Raw genomic sequence first — 22235 nt, forward strand, 5'->3', positions numbered from 1 at the left:
GCACTTGGTGCTGCCACAGGTCACTGCTAAGGTCATATGAGGTCATATGTTAAAGATTTTTTTTAGCAAGAATCTCCTGTGTGACAAATGACTTTGCAACTGTTAATCCTGTTATGACCAGTTACTTTGCATACATCGTTCCAAATGCTTCTTACCTTGGGTCGCGGATGCTCTTTGGCGACATTCATGTATTTTGATCACAGGTGCGAGGGACACAATCTGGATATTGCCTTGTCCAGATGATTGAACATCAACAATGCAGGCCATCATGATGTCTTTAGTAGTGTTTGATATGTTCATGTACCTTTTAGTCTGTAAGAATTGCTTTCCATTTCCACAGAGCATCTTCAATGAGAGTAAAACAAGATCAATTGAACAAATAATGAGGAAGAATTGGAACACATCAAGTTTGAAAATTGTATCAATATCTAATAATAATAACAATGTTTTCTGTAGTGCCAGGATCTGCGGGCTCAAGCAATCATGGCACTTTCTCACAAAATATAATACATAATCAAGAAAAGTCTGTAGGTGCACTGTGCATGGTACATCCAATTCAAACATTATGAAATAGCTGAAGAACTAATTTGCAGTGTTCAGTCAGTAGTCGTTATAAATGATCAGAATGGCTATTTTTCTTTTGCAAATTGAAGAGATGTCTCAAGTGCTTTTTCAAATGATCTTGTTTTGAAAGCTATTGAGATAAAGCATGAAAGGCCATTCCAAACCTTTGTGGCAGCCACTATTAAAGCATGAACGTTATCCCCAGGAGTTATGTGCTCTATGTGCTACATGAAGAAACCTTTCTGCAGATCGAGGTAGGTTTTATTTTGCTAGGTCATTGTTATTGGTTGATCAAGCCGATGGTTCTTAAAGAAAGAAATGCTGCTCACAATACAGCCAAGATTTGGCTTCCCATTGACAGATTTAAAAAAAAACCATTACATGATGCTTGCAAAATTAAATAAAATAAACACATTCTTGCATACCGGTATGTTCAAAACATTCATCATTGTTAGATGCTGTATTAAAAATTTGGATAGGAGAAGGAGGTATCCTCGTAACAAAATTAGTTTTCTTTTTATGGAATTAAAGACAAGTTACTTGCACTACTTATGTCCAACTTCACCGTTTATACTTCTCCCCGCCGCCCCCCAAAATTGGGTCGTTTATATGATAACTCTGAATAGTATGGTCAGTAATTTTTGCCATTAGGGTATAATTATATGTATTATATTTGTATCATATTTGTATCTATCAGTCTGATTTCACTATGCACTACGGTAAGTCGGTTGGTTGGCATATCTTTGATGATTTATGTGTCTGCATGTTGTTCTGTTTTCTGTTTGAGTAGAAATATCTATTTTTGTACCACATTCAATGTCATCATTAACTATCAACATTTCTCAACCATGTGCTAGTTATTATCATTTAAAAAATGAGTTCATAGTACTGTTAATGTTTAATGATATGCACACTTGTCCACATAGTTAAACCCCCCCTCCCAATATTGGAGCTTCTGAGAACTATATTACATGTTTCCAGTCAAGTGATAAATACAATTGAATTAAATCAAGATTAAAATAACAGCATCTAATGCCGGTGCACACTACATGATTTGATGATGATGATCCGATTTTGGAATAATTTGTGATATAATTTTATATGAACATTTAAACATGTGAATCTTAATGACTAAAAGGATCTGAATAGTCATATGAGTAATAAAAGCTAATTTCCAAGGGATTCGGGCTCCTTGGAGGGGGAAAAGCTAAATTGGCTCAGAATCGTAGTGACGTCACTCCAATAGTCTGATTGTCTACGATTTGAAGCTGATTCTGCCTTTATTCTAACTATAACAGTTAAATGCACTGAAATTCTGTTTGTTGATTTTCTTATCATTATTTATAACCTAAATAAAGAGGATAGCGCTTGTTTGAATTTCCATATCTAATATATCCGCACTTCCTAAGAAAATTGGATCTCAGGAGAATCGTGTAGCGTGTGCTGGGCTTACAGCGTACATCAAATATGGCATTTCTCAAGATGCTGTATTTTTTGTAATGATAATGATGATAATAATGATCTGTTTTTATCATTTTAGGTATTTTTGAAGTATCACTCGATACCAGAGTGGACTTTACATTTTATTCTTATTTGTATAATATTTAATTTACCATTTAACTTCCTAAAATTGTCAAAAGTATTAACCAGGGGAACTTATCATATTTGAAAGGGGTAGTTAGAGGTGAAAAGGGCACTTATTATAAGGGCAGAGAGGCAATTATTACAAAGGAAAAGGGGCTCTTGTCAATGTAAAAGGCGTGCCTCTCAGATTTGGATAAGGGCACTTATCATGTATAATAGAACACTTTGGGGTACTTAAAAAAGGGGCTGCCTATGCTTTTCATACATTTCTTTCAAAAATTTGACACATATAATTGATGTAATATTAAACACTCAAAGTTTCATTTTATTTCATTTTCATTCATTTTCCATCAGCACTAGCACTCCAGATAACATTTAAATACTAATGATTAAAATGGGGGAGGGGAGATTTTGGTATACTTTGCGTGTGAATCCCCTATAAAAAAAAATTGGTAGAAAAATGATAGGAAGCAAAAATACGTATTTCACATTATACTTTTCATAAGTCAAGATGTGTCATGAAGAAAGAAGCTTAACTTCCTTATTGTTGTTTTTAACCGGCAATTTCCCTTGAAAGTAACATTACTTTCAAAGGTCATCTCATCATATGCAGAAACATTGAACTTTGTGTTTGTGATTCAAATGTGTATAGATATCAACAGTTTTTTTTCATTTCTAGAACAACCCAGACCTATAAACTAAAATCAGTTCTTACATACAAAGTTTAAATGTTCTTTTGTTCACATGTAGTTTCTCAATGTAGACTGTAATGTATTGCAGTTGTATTGTTCATATACATAATGTTCACTTCAAAATGAATAAAGCTGACAAAATCTTTTGAAAAAATGTTTAACGATGCAGTTCTCTCAGTTATTTTGATTTTTGTTAAACCTCTTTTATTTTTTGTTTAGGAAACGATTGTCTGTAAAACTAGCTTTTTTTTCTTCCATTTTTCTCGGGAGAGTACTGTATGTGTGCGATGGTGGATACAGGTGGGGGCGAATCGGCCGCGGCCCCCTTTTGACGGCATCAAAAAGGGGCAGAGAGGGCGACAGAAGAAAAACAGGAGGAAAGAAGGTACAAGAGAACAAGAGAACAAGAGAGGAAAAGGAGAGAGGAAGAAATAAATCGTTACGTTGTGTAACGGATTGGCAATATATCGGATAGGATGGAAACCCCACCCCATCGTAAGCTATGCATAATGTATTAATGTGTAAATCAGTAGCGAATCGGGGGGGGGGGGTGCGAATTAACCCCCATCCCCTCCTTTTGGGGGGGCGGCCTTAAAAGGGAAAGGGAAAAAAGAGCGACGGAAGAAAAAGGAGGAAAAAATACAAAAGAGAAGAAGATAGAGGGAGAGGGAGAAAGGAGAGAGAGAGAGAGAGAGAGAAAACAATAAGAAGAATACAACACCCCGTACATACATTGCTGATGAGTTGGCTCGACATGTGCATACTACATACTAAGACTTTGGAAGAAAGTAAAACAGTACGTAAAAGAGAGAAAGAGAGATGATTGCTGCCCAGGGAGATGACGAAATTATAGGGGCTGTGTGAATTTCAGAGAGAAAATTATAATTTCTATCGCTCGCTCTTGAAGGTTCTGAATGGTGTTGTTTTTTTTAAACTAAAAAGCTTCCGGGGCTACACACCCTTGATCCCCCGACAGGGGCCATGGGCCCCATCCGTAAATTAAAGATGTAATTACTGAGACAAAGTTTCTGCACACAATACAGTGTTACCAAATTAGCGTCAATCATTAATTTGTACACCGCCAACACCGACACCATTCCTATCTGTAATTTCCCTGAATATCAACTCTCTTCTCAGGTTGAACAAAATTAGGAACAGGGAGATACATATTATGTCTTACTACAAGGAGGGGCAATGATTGATAGGGAGTCGGCACATTCTCTGAATTTTGATTATTTTATTCAGGCCCATACATACTATTCAACTTCTAAATGTTCTTTAAATAAGGTTTCACAAAAAACAACATAATGTCTCCTCACATTTTTTACTTTATCTCTAAAATTGTTGTAGAATAACTTAAAACCTTAGTTGTTATAAAGGAAGATTTGTCGAAGGCTTGTTTCTTACAGCTAAAGAGAGGCTTCAGGGCCTTTAATACGAAATGCAAAGTCAAATATTCAGTGGGGAATGCCACGCCTTCGAAAATTTCAAAGGGATACCCCCTCCCCCCAACCACCAAACCCCCCACCCCGCCCCTGAAATTTGGAAAGACGTCCAACGCTGCCTAATCGAATGAAATAAAAACAGGTGAATTCTACGTGAGACTGTGATTTGCCCGTCTTATGAAAAGTGCTGTAACCATGCTAATATAAAGTTGCAAAATAATACAATTAACCAAGGGCTACGTAATTATTGTGTTCGTGGTGCTGGCATCGTTATCGGACAATTATCCCCTGGAAAATCACCCCGATCAATTACCAGCGGGACAATCCCCCCCCCCCCCCCCCAGGACAATTACCTCCCAGAAAATTACCCCTAGGACATTCAATTACCCCCCCCCCCCCCCCTCCATTAGAGCCAATCTATTTTCGGGTGGACTTCCCCTTGAATGAGAGGGCAATTTTCGGGGATGGTTATTGTCTTAGAGGGTAATTTGCAGGGGTGGGGGTAATTTTCAGGGGGTTTATTGTCCTGGGGGGGGGGGGGGTAATTTTCCGGGGATGATTGTCCATGTTTGTTTTTTTTTTATCCTGATACGTTTAAAAATATATTGATTCTCGCTGCCTCAGCGCCCTCAACTTTTGCTTTTACACCACTGTCCATTGGTTCAAGAGAATTTGATACAAACGTAACGACTGATCATCGAAATGGATCAACTTATTGGTAAAATTGATTTTCCCTTCTATATTCGAGCGAGTGAAGTGAGCAATCGAGTTGACGTTTTGTTTCCCCTTCACTTTGGCATTTCCAAGTACTCTCTAAAAACGGAATTTCGTTCACAACTTTTGTAGGAAAATCACACATTTTATTGGCACGTATATGTCATATTATCGTTTTCATTTCTGCCGACAAAATCCCCCCCCCCCCCCTCAAAAAAAAAAAAAGTTTGTTTGTTTGTTTTGTTTTTTGTTTTTTAATTTTAAAACAAAAGTTTTAAAAAAAATTATGCCAACGGCTGACCTAAAAACGGAACAAAATGTCCAACTTTCAAATTTCGAGACCCCCCAAAAAGTGTCCTCTTACCCCCCCCCCCCCCCCCCCCCCGCTTATTCAGAGCAGAGGCTGGCTGAGTCGTTGCGATTTTTTGGAGACCAAAAAAAAAATGTAAAAAGTGTCCTCTTACCTCCTTCCCCCCCCCCCCCCCCCCCCCCCCCCCGCGGCTGGCTGGCTGAGTCGTTGCGAAATTTTTGGCCCGATTTTAAACCCCCCCCCCCCCCTCCTTGAAAAAATCCTGCGTACGCCACTGCATCACACACTCTATCGTCAAAATATCAATCATCCAACCAATTACCTGTAGCCGATGGTCACAAATCAAGAGAATTATGTCACACACAGCCTCTCATAAAACTTCGATAACAAATGACTTTACAGACGTAAGATTTTTTTTCAATTTATTTTATTTGGCAAAATAACACCATATGTGATTCTATCCGCTACACTCATCGGTGATATTAGAATATCAACGTTGCTATATAGCTATCGATATACCTTATTAACAAGTTATGAACCTGTTAATACTTGGTGAATCGCAAGGCGAATCTAATTTCCAATAATTAGAGGTCATTTTTCTTAAAGCTGTATGGCACGGTAAATGGGTAGTTGTTGGTTTCAAACTTTTCGGTTGTAAAATATTCTTTGAAACGTAATTAAGCATTTAATAGGCGCTTCCATAATTCTGAACTTATGTTCGAGTTTCTGGTATTCTATTATTGATATTTATAAGTCTACATGGTTGCCTTGACGATGACCTTGACGGCTTCGAAGGTCTCGATGGCAGTAGGGGCGATCTGATCTGCGGGCAGAAGGAAGCCGTATCGACCAGTATCACGAAGCTCGACAGCGTACGAGTACTTGATTCCAGCTACACCATACGCCCAGTCTACACTCGATCCAGATGCTGGGTCTAAACATGCAAATTGATGGACAAAGTTTGGGAAGAATTGGGAAATGGAGGCTTAGTGTATAGAATGAAACATACGATCATAGTAATCTTTCCAGCGTATAAAATAATTACAAAAAAAAAAAGAAAAAAAAAAAGTATAATCTAGGGGACTATCCCACAAAGGGGCATGCATTCCCTTTCACCTATAGGATTGACCTCTTAAATAGTTCTGCGACCATCTAGATCACAACAAAAGTTGTCAGCCTGACCGTATATAGCTGTCGGGTTTAACCCCTATACTATCCAGAGCCCCTAAAACAGACCCACAGTCAGGTCGATTTTACCCCATACACTGATACCTGTCGCATGACTCGACATTTCAAAAGACAAAACGAATGACACCCCCCCCCCCCCCCCCCAACAAAAAAAACCAAAAAAAAAGGAGAAGAAGAAATTCGTGGTGAATGGTTGTCAGACCTTTTCCCCGTCATAAATGAATAGTAAAGAATTGTCACGACTATAAGAAGTGGGATGTTATTACAGCCTATACCTCAATAGTGTTGGTCTACTTACAGATTGTATTTGCGATGCTTCCGTAGACATAGTCTGTGCCATAGACCGCACTGAGTGCACTTATTGCATCACGGGCAAGCGAGTACTGTGGACAAAATGATTTGTTAGAAAGAATTGTTCAGAAAACTTTTCCGCTACGTAATTCGTCTTTTCTTATTTCAATTTACGAATGACTCTTCGTTTCTTCTAAAGTGATCACTTAAACTAAATACAGAACTTTAAATAACTCCCCTTAAACAGTAGGTTAGGTCACGTGTTAGTCGCGTTATGTTTATATAGTCATGTATAAACGTAATATATTATTCTGATCACCCACAAGCAAAATTATCCACGAGGAAGGGGCGGCTCACGAAAATGTGTAAATATTTTGGCATTAAATGCATTTTCTTTGAAATTTGATCTCTATACTGTCACACAGTGGGTACTCACATAATTATTAGGACATAGGGGGTGTGCCGCTCTAATGGGTCACTTTTTCACAAAAAATCCCTGAAGATGGGTCCCACTTTCAAATTAATTGTTTTTTTTAAATGTGTCCGTTTTTTTCAAAAGTTTCCAAAATTTCCAAACACCCGAAGACACCCGAAAATTGTGGAAAATTTGTCCTTTCCGAGAAAAATGCCCCAAAACTGAATGCCCCCTAATATCGGGTAGGGGTTTCGAGGCTTGAGTGGCACACCCCCGTCCAAACCAAATCTGAGTATCACCCGGGGGTAATATGAGGACGAATCGACATGTATAATATAAATATATAAGAAAGGTCTCATATCACATGGGTCACAATTACGGGTCAGGCATAACCTCTATGACAACGACGACGACGACGAGGTCTGCTCGGAGTTCGAGAACATACACGAAAACACAAAAAGTAATGATTCATCGCCAAAGAAGAAATTGTTTTACAAATGTTCAACCTGAGGGCTTCGTCGGGCCTAATGATTATCATTATCAATCACTCCATAAATAAATACATGGATAAACAAATATATAATTTATTGCTATCTAGAGGTCCCCGAGGACAGGAGTTGTTTCCTAACATAAAGAATAATGGTATACCTGCTGATTGTAATCGCTAGGTAGACGGTAGCTATACCCCCATGGAGTCAACCACATCTGGCTGTAAGCGTGGAAGTCGATGAATACCCTGACATCATTGAGACCGAGGATGTAGTCCGTTACTTCTTGGACCTCACGCTCGGAGTTAGGGTAGGTACCCTGGTAATCATCGGCACATGGGTTGGTACCGGCGTCTTTCAATCAAACAAGGTGGAAAAGAGCAGAAGGAACGTACGTGACAAGGATTATGGAAGTTGAGAGAAGAAATGGGTGCGTTATTGGATGAGGATGAAGGAGTGGGAAAAGATCGAGAAGAAGAAGGAAGAAAATAAGATGGAGGAGCAGAAAAAAAAAGAATGAGTTTTCAAATCAACTAGATTTCAAAAGGCTATTCTCTTTAAAAAGACAGATATATTTGCCCCCGAAAATCGGCTTTGACGGAAGACTGGTAGAATAGTTTACGCAATCCAATAATGTGAGATTGTCCGGAATATTGGTGTGACAACTCGTGTGCAGATATATTATCTTTTATCTACAGGGGGCTTTAAAGTTAAGTCACCATGAACCGTGACATGAGTCTATCGAATTGAACAATCAATAATGTTGCTGGCGTATCGTGGAATAACGAATATTATGCAATCGGGTGAACTGATATCGGTTAAATAAAAAAATAGATGAATATGAAAAATTAAAAAGAAACTTACTTCCCCACTGGAAGTCCCAGTTTCTGTTAGGATCAACTCCGTCACAGACACGTCCAATGTTGTTGCTGCGGGTCTTTCGCCACATACGATCCTTTAAAGTTAAAAGAAAACACCATCTATGAGAGAGTCTTTACTCGTCTTGGAGCCTGACCCGCCATAGTCATCCCATCAACCCCAAAGGCCCTATTCACAAAGGAGGTTTGTCGACAAACCTCCTTTGTGAATTCAGGCCACAAGGTCTATCCGCTTTAAACTGTACAAGTATACTTAAACCATCTAAGTCATCATGGTCGTTGACAAAAAAAGGTTGTACCTTACCGTAGAAATCTAGTTTAGCCCCTGGGAATTAAAATAAACGCGTCGATATCACCCAAATTCCAATACACAAAATAATGTTGTCACTTAACTTAACTTTTATTGCCGGACAATGACCGTAGCTCAACTAAACTACGATACCTGCAATTAATAATTTTCAGTATTCTAGAAGTGTGCTTTTCTACGTCAGATGTATATGACCTTCTTACATTTATTTTAAGAGAGGGGTCAAATTCAAATATAAGACTTTATACAAAATGAGAGCTATGACTGTGCTAGCAATTTCTTACGTTACTCCATGTGTATTCATAACCATCAGGGTTGTAGTTGATGACCATGTAGAAGTCAACGGTATCCAACATGGCGGTGACGTCAGCATCATTACCATAACCCTCAACAAGCTGGAGAGACAAAGAATAAAACACATTGTAATAAACAAAGGCTGCCAAGCAGGGGCGACGCTTATAACAATTTCCAATTAAGGAGGCAAGCGCGTAGCCAGGATTTCATTTCAGGGGAGGGGGGGGGGGGGGTAGTGAGCACGCTCTCGTAGTCGTTCTCGACTCTTAATCCTTGTCTAAATTCAATTTCTTTTGACGTTTCATTGAATTATTAGAGAAAGAAGACGATTCGTTGTACCGTCCTCGACTCTTAATCCTTGTTTGAATCAAGTTCCCTTTCCTCTGCGCGTAGCGCGGAAGCTCTGACGTTTCATTAGATTATTAAAGAAGAAAACGATTCGTTGTACCATTCTCGACTCTTAATCCTTATCTGAATTATTCCCCCCCCCCCCCCCCTCCTGCGCGAAGCGCAAACGCTTTGACGTTTCATTAAATTATTAGAGAAAGAAGACGATTCGTTGTACCGTTCTCGATCCTTGTCTGAATTCAGTTACCCCGCTCCAGCGCGAAGCGCGGAAGCTTTGACGTTTCATTAAATATTAGAAAAAGAAGACGATTCGTTGTATCGTTCTCGACTCTTAATCCTTTTTCTTCCTACGTCCTCTTCCTTTCTTCTTTCTCTGGGGGGGGGGCGACCGCCCCCTGGTTACGCGCCTGCAAGGAGGGGCGTCGTCCCTCCTCTTCCATCATTGACCGTCTATTTGTTAATATGAGCCCCTAATTCTTAAAAAGCGGTTCGCCAAAAGAAGTATCAAGTTAAAATGACAAAAGAAAAAAAGGGGGGAAATATTTAAAAAAACAATGTTGAATTCTAAAATGGATACAAAATAAGCCATCATTGACTGATGGGAAAAGTTAAAATCTTGTTTGCTCACTTTATACTAGCTGACTAATGATCCGTAATGAGCTATTACCATGTGTGTTGATAATGGCATCGAACAAGGAGCAAACTAGAATTAATTAAATATCATGATATGTATTAAGGAGAGAAGATGAGTGTGTTATTATGCTCTATTGCTGATATAGCTGGGCTATTTATATACAATTATATGTGTGCGTAAATCCTTAATGTCTGTCAATTGAATTTGAGAATTATTTCTGGCCCGCATGGCGATATAATAAATAACCCCTGTTATATGCCATATTTGGAATTAGCAATCTCATTATCTGGTAAAAACACAATTAAATAATACTTGCAGTTTAAAAGTCTTTCCGAAGGTTCAGTAATTTAGAATGTCGTGATTCCGAGAATGACATAGAACCCTGTATTAACGGAATAGACCGGTTTACTATCATACTCAATCTAAATGGATGTTTCTCCTGGCGACCTAGTGACGTATTATTCATTAACCGGTTATCCTGAGGGATGAACTACTAATACTTGATTAAAATCCAGTCGGCATGCATTACTTGCTGCTATGTTGGGCAAGCCTCGGGAAAGCTTTCATGTTGTCAAGAACAACATTTGTTTAAAAAGTATGCATAGAATTTGAATATCTCAGTAAACCGGTCTTTCAAAACCTTCTGGAAAAAAAAAGTGGCTCGATCTGGCCAACTTACCATGTTTGTCATGTACATCATAGCAGCAGGAGATACCCATTCACGAGAATGAATACCGCCCTCAAGCCAGACGACAGGCTTAGAAGAGAACGAGGATGAGCCAACCTGTAACGTACACGAAATATGTAAGTATATATTATAGAAAGATTTAACGCAACAAAAATAATTTCCGAACTGCAAACTTTTGAACAATATTACTTAAAGAAAGCTAGCCTGTAGTTATGATTTACTACACATTTTCATAAATAGTTTGAAAGTGGATTGCATAATTATACATCATTTTTCTTTGTTACAGCATATCCGATTGGTGGAAATGGGCAATAAAAAGAGGAGGGTACATTTTTTATGACACAAGCTTGCAAATCGACAAAGAGATCTACCAGAAACATTGCAAGCTCTACAATGATCTACTTTATGAAACCAAGGAATTGTATTTTCAGAACAAGATACATGATGCAGATCAGAAGCAGCTTTTCCGCATAATGAATGATCTGACTTCTCCTACTGCAGGTTCCTGTTTACCACAGCACACAAGTCCATCTGAGCTCGCTCAAGATTTTAGTGACTTCTTCACAACCAAGATTAGACGTCTTCGCGACAACCTTGATCAGCAAATCTATGAAGACATCTCGGCTGATATTTCTTCATCAACCCATCATCACTTCATGAATTTTGACGAATTCTCACAGGACGAGGTTTTGTCAATCATTAAGACCTCATCTTCAGCATGCCTTGGACCCCTTGCCCACCATCCTCCTGAAGCGTTGCACATCTATTCTTGCTCCTCTCATCACAAAGTTCGTCAACCTGAGTTTCCAGACGGGCATATTTCTCACAGCCTTGAAACATGCTATAGTGTTTCCAAAACTTAAGAAATCGAATCTACCAGTCAACGAACTCAAGAATTTCAGACCAATCTCAAACATCCCCTACATGTCGAAGGTAATAGAAAGGGCTGTCATGGGGCAATTTCTAGAGTATCTTGAAGAAAATGCCTTACTTCCTAAAACACAGTCAGCTTACCAAAAGCACCATAGTGTAGAAACAGCTCTTCTACGCGTAGAAAATGACTGCTTAGAGGCCTTAGACACCCATAAAGAAGTGATCCTCGTACTCCTAGATTTTACGGCCGCGTTCGACACTATAGACCATCCAATACTCCTGGAGAGACTTTCTGAGAATTTTGGAGTTTCAGGAAATGCAATGAAATGGCTCCACTCTTACCTTGCAGGAAGGAATCATGTGGTAAGAGTGAGCCTTGCTTCTTCAGGACCAGTAGAGGACACATGCGGCGTACCCAAAGGTTCGGTACTTGGGCCGCTGCTGTTTACCCTGTACACTGCCCCAATCCATGACATCATATCTGAGCATGGAATTCAGTCAATGTTATATGCTGACGAAACTCAGATCTACCTGTCTTTCGACCCATCAGAGAGAGCATCTGCCGTTCTTCGAGTGAACTGACATCCGCTCCTGGGCAGGCTTAAACAAGTTAAAAATTAATGACGGCAAAACGGAAGTTCTTCACTTTTCCTCCAGATTCCTCCCAAGAACTCCCTCTGTTACGGTAACAGTCGGTGAGTCAGTTATTGAAGCCAAGGCCGAGGCTAGGAACTTGGGAATCATATTCGATGAGCACGCCACTAGGAAATCTCATGTCGCAGGGGTGTCGCTCTGCCATGTCATCCATCAGAAAGATAGGTCAAATTCGTAGGGTAGACCGGAAGACAACTCTCACTCTCATCCATGCCTTCGTCACCTCCAAACTTGACACATGCAATGCACTTCTTCCTAATCTTCCTGCCAACGAACTGATGAAGCTTCAAAGAATTCAAAACATCGCAGCCAGAATCACAGAGAAAGCAACTGGTCTCACTTCTACCACTGGCTCCCAATCAACAAGCGGATTCACTTTAAGATCCTACTTCTCACCTACAAGTCTCTCTCTAACTCTACCCCTTCTTATCTGTCTGAACTCATTCACACCTACACACCCTCCCGTGCTCTCAGATCCCAGAACAAACATCTTCTCCAGATTCCTCGTTTTAAGACCCAGTATACTACGGCCGTAGCTCCTTCACCTTCAATGCTCCCACCCTCTGGAACTCTCTCCCGCTCGCCATTCGAACTGCACCTTCCATCCAGACCTTCAAGACTGCACTTAAGACCTACCTTTTTAAGAATTAATTATTAATCTATAATTTGAATTGAAATTGTATATGCCTACAACTTGTAATATATAAATAAAATCTTGAACCATAATTGTTGTATCATTATTTAAGAATGAATTATAATGTTTATCTATCTAGTTACTGTTGTACTATTTTAGTTAAGATCTTGTCAGAAATTTTGTCTGAGGATAGTTCAATAGTAGATGTATGTAATTAATTAAGCTTGTAATACAATGTAAAGCGCATAGAGACATACCTTGTATAATGCGCTATAGAAATATAATTTATTATTATTATTAATAGAAATTTTTGACCGCTAAGTCACCTTTCGGAATACCGATTTGGAAGTCTATTAGCGCTCAATTCAACTTGAGGACTTTAAAGGAAAGTTAAAAGGAAAGGTGGGCTTTCAGAATACCACCCCCGGTACGAAGCAAAAATATCAATTTGGTGAACGAACCTTGAGGGCCCTGATTGTACGTCCCTCATATGACGTGGCAAGGTCCACAAGAGAAACAAGACTAGAATGAGACGCAGCGAAACTCGTCATCCAATCATTGATCTGTAAGTAAATGGATATAGGCCTATTAGATAGCTCTTAGACATACACACTTGTAGTTGGTCCAAATCTCGTCACGTGATATCGTTTGCGAGGATCGTAATTAGCATATTTCACTTACGGTCATTTTTCAATGATATATTGACCACCGTGGTGTAATATATACAATAGAAATACATCCGAAAATCATAAAATCTATTCAATTACAACTATGTTTATATATTATATATATGTGTTTTTCACACAATATATAAGCTTTAACAAATATACCAATCCTTGTCCTACTCAAAGTTTTAAGAGTCAAAATATAAAGACTTTCCAAAGACTATTGCCGTTCCTGAAAGAAACAACAATTTAGTATGACACTGTGATACGTAGATATTGGTATTTTCGTAAAGTATTATCAGTAAGGGAAGAATAAATAAAGACGATGTAATCAATCGAAGCATAACTTTATTTCACGTAATCCTAATATAGACGTACAGGTTGAAGAGAAAAATACAAATAGAAAAGAAACCTCATACTTCAGACAATGAATGGTAGTTGTTGAAGTCAAAATCGGCGCTGGTAGAGGGCGACTTTCTTGATTTCTGTTGGTTGGATAGTTTCTCGACATCGTCGATCATGATGTCGACGTGCAGACCGCGTGCCTCGATGAAGCGGAGGACGAGCTCACGATATTCCGGGGAAACCATGATATCGACGGGGGTTCCAACTGAACGGGGTTGCTTCCAGAAGTCCACCTACAAAGAAATTAGAATGATAATTTCATGAAATACGTACCTAAATTTGTGATTATAATTCTAGGTCAACTAAGATGACTAACCAGTGGACAATACCCCCCCCCCCCCCCCCCTCCGCACCCCCGGAAAATGAACAATATAGTTCTGAAAATAATTGTTGTTAATACTCAGTGGAGTAGTTCTGAATTGTTGAAAAGACCCAACCCATTCTGCAATAATAAAATCTGAAAAAATACTGCAGTCAGAAATCTTTTCAGAACTACTCCTCATCGTCGTCGCCAACGTCATAATCATCATGATCATCACTAAGTCATTGACAACATCACAGTCATCAGCATCATCATCAACATCATCATCCATTCTCCTTCATCATTATTATCACGATCCCATCAATCAAATTAATCATTTTTATTATTATGACTCAGGTGTCATGGACGAGTGGATATGTCATCGGACTGTGGATCACAAGGTTCGCGGTTCAAGTCCAACCGCGGCACTAATATCCTTTGACAAGTCATTGATCTACATTTGCCACTCTCCACCCAGGTGTTAAATTGGTACCCGGTAGGATGCGAAAGCTAATGTGCCTAGATTAGCAAGTGTGCGCTTGTAAAAATGACGCCTGGCTGATGGAAGGCTCCCCAGGAAGTGGATTATGTGCATACATTGTGTGCGGGTAAGCCTGAATCCGATGACTGGGGCAATAATATGATTGCAGGGCCCTCAGGGAGAACAGTATAAATACTGATAAGGCTACCCTGGGTAAAACAGTTCATAAAGATTTTCTGACTGCAGTATTCTTTCGTTTAAAATGCTGAAGTCAGAATTGCAGAACTACTCCTCCTCATCTGTTTCAACGTCATAATCATTATGATCGTCTCCATCCAATATATAATTGCAGGGCCCTCAGGGAGAACAGTATAAATACTGATGAGGCTACCATGGGTAAAACAAGACAAATCATTATTGTTATTATTATTATGATTCATCAATGATGTATGATTTCTCACCATCTCACTGATGGCCTTCTCAACCACAGAGAGGATAGTCAGATCATCTTCACTTTGTGGAGTGACACGGAGGACCTGGTATCTATAGAGGAAAAGATGAAAACAGGTAATTCAGTTAATAAGCGAGTTGGTAATTAAGACTTACACATGGGCATGCAGATAAAGGTCATTCGTTCCCCAATTGTAAAACTATTGAGACGAATACTGATATCGTGCTTATGATTATTAAAGTGTTATGTAATCAATATTCATTTATGCAACGTCAGAACATTTATCTGATACACAGGTGGAAGTATTCTTCTCAAGAGGCAAACAAAAGGTATTCATGAAGCACCTCTATCACTTCGGCAGTGATTATTCTAAAATGCACAAGTGGGACATATCCATCGTGTAAAAAAATCTGTGGATATTTTGGGGTCATGCGTTCCGAAGCTATTACGAAGTGGGTTATTCAATCTTAACATTTTACAGAGGATACATTCTCTATGGTATAAACCATACTGCCCCAAGCTTGAAGATTTGTCAAGATGTGGGTCAATTGCATGACTCTGGTGTCGCCAACACTATTGGCCCGTCTTGGTCTAGTGGTTAAGGCATTATTTTTTTTGTATTCTCAGCCAGGAACACGGGTTCGATTCTCGACGGAGATATAATTATTTTTCAACCTTTGCACATATTAAAAAATTGAGGTCAACAATCGGGAACTTTATTAGAGCTACGCACCATTATTCTCTCCTTAATTTATCACAATTGTGCATTTATTTCCACGAGATTAAACGACTTCGTTCCACGGGCTACCTGCCCTAACAACAAAGAAGACGAAAGACTTCAGTGCAGACTTCACGATCAGCCATGCATAAAGTCTTTTGTCGGCTCTGTTTGTTGCTACGGCAGGCAGCCAGTGAAAACGAATTCGTTTAATAAACAGAACTTTGTTATTTCGCACTCATTTTTCCTGATTGAAGTGTCATAATTATGAAAGGGCAGAAAAAAACTTTCTGGAAATGTGATTTTCTCTTTGAAATTCAGATACCGTTCGCCAAATGACTTTTTGGTACCCTTTTTTCAAATTGTTTGTAATAACTCATGCGTGAAATATGCATCATTATGAGTTGCATCAAATGAAAGAGGAGGATCTCAGCTTTACAAGTATGTGTCATTTATTAATTACAATTGCGATTAAGTTATGATAAAACACCGAAAATTCTCGATTTCGTTTTTTCTGGGACGCACTGTATAGGTAGGACCAGCGCTCAAAATACACGGGGGCGGTGGGCGATTCGCCCCCTTGAGCTCCATAATATCGCCCCCGTCAGGATGCTCACGGGGGCGATTGTAAAATTAAAAATCGCCCCGTGGAATTATAAAATAAAGATTTTTTTTCTGATATAACTTTAACACAATATTGTGTATCACTTTGCAAACCTTAAACCAATGAAATGGAACTTAAATGGCGCTTTCTCTTCCATCTCTATGAGTATTACCGATACAAACAACGGAAGATCGCAGAGCAGCTAGTGAGGCCGTGAGTAGAGGCTATACTGCGCCGGTAGTACCATGGTGCACGCTGACGCCCAATATCTGCTGGAGCTGGAGACGATCGCGCAATGACTGAAACATGGAGAAGTTTTTCGTTGTGAAAAGTGTGAATCCTCTAAAATCTGGTTATTCTAAAAGACCAGCAAATAGTGTAACTCGACCAGTATTGATATTGATATTGAGAAGAAGATCACCAAAGATGTTGCAGGGGCGGATCTAGGCGGTTTAGGGGGTTTAAACTCCCCCCTCTCTTGGACTGCCAAGTGAAAATGTGATGTGCATAGAAAAATGCTAATTAATTAAAAAATTTATTTGAGCCCTGGGTAGGAAAAACATAATAGCTTGCCATACCTAACAACTCGTGATAATTTATATGCAATTTCATTTTGACTATTGAAATACAATTATTCGTAACAGGTGGATGACAAAAATTGTAACGAGGCACATTCATATCTTGAGCATTAAATTTGATTACATTACGAAAAAGGTCTGTTAAGTTTGGATACTTTTTTAGAAGTGCTGATAATCAACAACTCAGTTCTGCTGTCATTTTTGCATACAGTGAGTGAACTAAAAGCTAAGCGCATCATATGACTTGAAAACATGAACATTCACAGGTTCAGTACATCCTGTATGGTATTATAAAGCACAAAAGGCAATTTTCCTGGTGCTGACTGCAATTTAAAAGAAAGACATAGTACTTTCGATATAAATTATGTGAAATCATAATCAATTATTGTTCATAACCAATCAAAATACAAGGAAACTCTTGTACGATTAAATATCGACCCATAAGTAAGTTCTGAGATGTCTGTGTAATGTTAACGAAACTATTTCGTATGAAGTCTACACAGTCATGAGCAATATCTTTTTCGAACTTACCCGCTGTAAGACTTAGCGGCAAAGGCCGACGCTAGGAGCGAAGCTAGAACCAAAAACTTAAACATGGTTGCCAGTGGCGTTTGACGATAATAATAACTTCTCAATGTAACACCTTTTATATACGAAGCTTTACGTAATACATGATAATGTTATCGTTATAATCTATTATCCTCTTATAGGCTGTTACAGATGGCCTCGTGATGTATTAAAGCTAGCATCTTTAATTATCTTGTATCTTGTATTTATCTTATGTCTGACTATAGATTGAGGTGTGCAGCCTCCATTGGACGGGACCGACATTTCCCCCAAAATTTGAGAATCGTGTCCGAGAATGCTGCACCCTGTTGAGATATAAGTTGACTCCTGATAGGTACATCGAGGAAAACTAATATGAGTTTCATTGCGAACATTAAATCGCATTTTTTTTATAGACCCCCTTTAATATTATACACCCTTTTGAATTGCGCAAATTCTAAATATAAATAGCAGCAATTAATATATAATGATATAGGTGGTATGCTTCATAGAGGATCAAGCATTTCCATTTTAAATTATGGAGAAATGTGAAGATATTTTCCTTGCATCAATTTGCGATGTCCTTTTTTCGTTAATACTATTTTTGTCTTTTTAAACTGCATTTAAAACAAAAGCCTCTGTAGTGTCATGTATTGGTGTACTTGATACACTTATATAATCGGATTTGCCCTGTAAATGAAGCATATGGTGCCCTTTATCTTTTTCATGACGTAGATAGTTATAGATTTAATCCAGATGAACACCAACCATTGGTCTACAGCCTCACTGGGGCTATAGACTTTGGTTTAAAGGTTAGTGTAAAGTCTTTTTCTCGTCAGACTCTCTGGCCCGAATTCACAAAGGAGGTTTGTCGACAAACCTCCTTTTGTTTTGCCAAACCTCCTTTTGTTCTTTACAAACCAGGTTTGTAAAAACCGCGTAAAAATGCGTCATAATTATGACGTACGAAAACCAAGGTTTGTCGACAAACCTCCTTTGTGAATTCGGACCTATATAGGTTACATGGGTTTTTCCGAAGTAGGTTCGTTACTCGGAAGGTTCATGATTCCGAAGGTTCATAAGTTCCTAATTTATAACGGTAAGTTAATCCACAATTTTGGGGCCTGCTAATGCAAATGCTCGATCTCCCAATGTTATTTTTGAGATGGGGTTTGTAATAATAGAGTTTTTTGAGAGCTGCGCATGTTGTAAGTAAAGGATTGACCTATTAGCGCTTCATAGACAATCAACGGAATCTTAAATTATATTCTTTGGCGTACTGGTAGCCAGGGCAGATCTCTCAAAAGAGCTATTATGAACCCTCTCGCATGAGAAATAATCGGAATAAGGAACTTTCAGAATCGTGAACCTTCGGAAAGACGAGTGCCTAGCTCCCAGACTCACAATTAAGTAGACCCTCTGCTAGGTACCGTATATTTACCCCCCCCCCCCACGCGGCAATCAATAATAATGATAAGAAATTATGGAACGTTACGACTGCATAATGATCTCCATCCAGTGATACTAATATAGTTACTAAGTTATATAAAAGCTTATTGTGTCATAGTAGAAATATTGTTTAGAAGATCATGCGTCAAACAAAATAATTGAAGAGTATATGGTATCGTAACAAATTTGATTAAACTGTCACGGAAACTGTCGATCTCACTGCTCTCGTCTCTCCTTACTCTCTTAAACCATACAGGAAAACAAACCCTCACGTAATCTACGGTCATCTTCACAACTTGAACCTCGTGTCTACTTCGGTGTCAACTCTTTCTTATAAATGGTAATCGCTCTTTTTGCAAAGCTTCTGCTGAACTTTGGAACAATTTACCATTGCATGTCAGAAGATGTCAGAGTGTCAATCAAATCAAAACTTATTAAAAATAATTGATTTTGATGATTAACTTACTCTGTTCACGTTGATGTATATTTCATATGTATTTGTAATTTGTTGGTTTATTTGTTATTGTTTGTTAAAATTAATATATAACTGTTTGTCATTGTATTTTGTTTGTAACTTCGGTGGAAAGCGCTTTATAAGCACCGTTTTATTATTATTATATTATAGTATCGATGCAATAAGCTTTGTATGCGGCTCTCGATTGAACCAGGCAGTGGATACACCCCGTCCTCGAGCTAAGGGAAGACAGAGTTTGTTCCCAAACTGAGGACAAAGTCTGACCTCCGATCCGGGTCAGTCGGAGAGCCGCACGCGACGGAGAGACTGACCTTGCCGATGCGTAACACAAGGAAAGAAGTACTCTCTTGACGAGCAAGGCCTTGAACTTACGCAACAGAAATTCCAAACATATTGATTGTTATGATAATAAGGAGGAGTGGACGATGATGATGGTGTAAAATCACAATTATTATAAGATATACCGTGATAATTAAAAAAAAAAAAAAATGTGATGATGCACCATTATCTTCATCACCATCATTATAGATTGCCCCGGCAATAGATTGATGTTTCGTTTTACCTGACTGCTATTAAAGAAAGCATCCGTATGTAAAAGCGGTGTTCAATAATTTTATGGTTACATAAAGGGAGGGGTGACCCCCTACCCCTGCCACCTTCAAATAGGTTCGTGTTTTAGAAATGTTTTTAGAAGACAGAATTAATCAAACTTACCCGCTGTAGTCCTTGTCCGCGAGGGCCGAGACGATAAAAGCTAAGACAACGAAAAAGCTCCTCATCTTCTCGACTCAAAGACTCAAAATGAACAAAGGCACCAACCTGTACCTTGGTTAAATTTCCCCCAAACCTCCCAGGATTTCACGACTCGATGTGAAAATCATCAGCTGCTGCAATTATCACGGGACAATTGGATCCTCGTCCCGATTTCAAGTTAAGATTTTAAGCTCATTTTTATAAATAGTTTGAGATAAAACTTTCTTGGTGCAATTAAAAATAATTTTAGATAACAATGATGTTCAGGGTTTGACCTACTTCAAAACTACCTAATTATAACCTACATTGTCTTATGGGAATAGCCACCACGCGTGCCAAATATCTAACTATAAAATAATTATGACTATCAACCTTCTATAGACATATATTTGATAGGGTGCCATGTCATAATTATGGTGGCGGTTTTTTGCGGTTGGCATGAATGGGGCCATTGTGTCAATTCTGATAAGAATTTGCTCATTTCAACTTTCACATTGTTTAATTAGATTTATGACAATGATTTTGCTAAAATTATCTTTTTAAAACTTCATTGATCTTTGCATCGTACGCATTATTGTGCTGATTTAACAATCCATCAAAACTAATCAACTAATATTATTGTAATAATGACTATTTATGATTCCGCTGAATTAGTTTCTTTACAAATCATATATATACCGATTTTAAATGATTTGATTTTCATATTTGTATGCTTTCCACATTTATCGATGCCTTGAGGCCCTTGACACTCAATGATAAATTAGAGTTGTTAAAAGTAATACAGAGTTTTGGGAAAATTTGAAAATTGGGTTAATAGTGATTCTTACAATTTTTATATATTTGGATGCCCCCGTGGATGTATTATAAACATTAGAAAATTGAGCCCCTAAAACACTTCTGCTTTCGAGAAAAATGAATGTAAAAATTTATCGGTGCTCCCGGTAATTTTGTAAAAATGTCAAATAGCGCCTACGGCCGTACAATAGTAGCTGCGACCATGACAATTTCAGAATGTGATATATAATTTCCAAACGGAAATAGCTAATCGGTCGATTTTAGTCAAGAAACATTGTTTCATAGCTTAATTAATATCTTGACCTTGAGAGGGAGCTATACAATATAAAGAGTTTATAATTTACAATTTCATAACTTTTTAGACTCGATTTCAACCGCGACAACAATCACCGAATATTGTAGGATCGCTCATGCTTTCAATGTGTTCATTTGAACCAAATTCATAACCCCATACCATTACCTTTAATATGAGGCGACAAAAGGCCACACTGTGGCTTTGATGAGGCCCCACTGTTGCATCAATCATGAATATTAAAGATAATTTCTAGATGATAATTGATAATATATTTATATCTTCAGTGCGTCCCAGGAAAAACGAAAAACGAGAATTATCGATGTTTCATCATAACTTATAATTATGATTAATAAATGACACATATTATAAAGCTTAGATCCTCCTCTTTCATTTGGTGCAACTCATATGATGCATATTTTACGCATGAGTGAAGAGAGGGTACCAAAAAGTCATTGGGCGGGCGGTAGGCCATCTGAATTTCAAAGAGAAAATCACATTTCTAGAAAGTTCATTTTCTGCCCTTTCATTATGACACCTCAATCAGGAAAATTGAACCAGTAATAACAAAGTTCTGTTTATTTAAAGTAATACTTGCATTTCCATAATTTGATTAAACGAATTCGTTTTCACTGGCTGCCTGCCGTAGCAACAAACAGAGTTGACAAAAGACTAAACTCCATTTCGTTGAGGATCAGCCCCCGGATACGTCTTATTTTTT

The 22235-nt window shown here is 38.4% G+C and overlaps 1 protein-coding gene across 2 annotated transcripts; it reads right to left on the reverse strand.

Annotated features, from left to right (window-relative positions):
- Window positions 1-5991: 5991 nt before the first annotated feature.
- LOC585090 (carboxypeptidase B) lies at window positions 5992-20488 on the reverse strand. 2 transcript variants are annotated; one of them, XM_030992062.1, is made up of 10 exons: window positions 20389-20488; window positions 15315-15396; window positions 14086-14304; window positions 13463-13564; window positions 10832-10936; window positions 9161-9271; window positions 8556-8646; window positions 7852-8045; window positions 6796-6880; window positions 5992-6243 (listed from the first exon to the last, which is right to left on the reverse strand). In XM_030992062.1, the coding sequence occupies exons 1-10, from the start codon at window positions 20451-20453 to the stop codon at window positions 6065-6067; spliced, it is 1233 nt and encodes a 410-aa protein (XP_030847922.1). In that variant the 5' UTR covers window positions 20454-20488; the 3' UTR covers window positions 5992-6064. The 2 variants fall into 2 exon arrangements, with proteins under 2 accessions (XP_030847922.1, XP_030847921.1); XM_030992061.1 differs by lacking the exon at window positions 20389-20488 and adding an exon at window positions 17736-17835.
- Window positions 20489-22235: the final 1747 nt, after the last annotated feature.

This window comes from Strongylocentrotus purpuratus, unplaced genomic scaffold (assembly GCF_000002235.5).
Source record: "Strongylocentrotus purpuratus isolate Spur 01 unplaced genomic scaffold, Spur_5.0 spur5_scaffold_2, whole genome shotgun sequence".
NCBI lineage: Eukaryota > Metazoa > Echinodermata > Echinoidea > Camarodonta > Strongylocentrotidae > Strongylocentrotus > Strongylocentrotus purpuratus.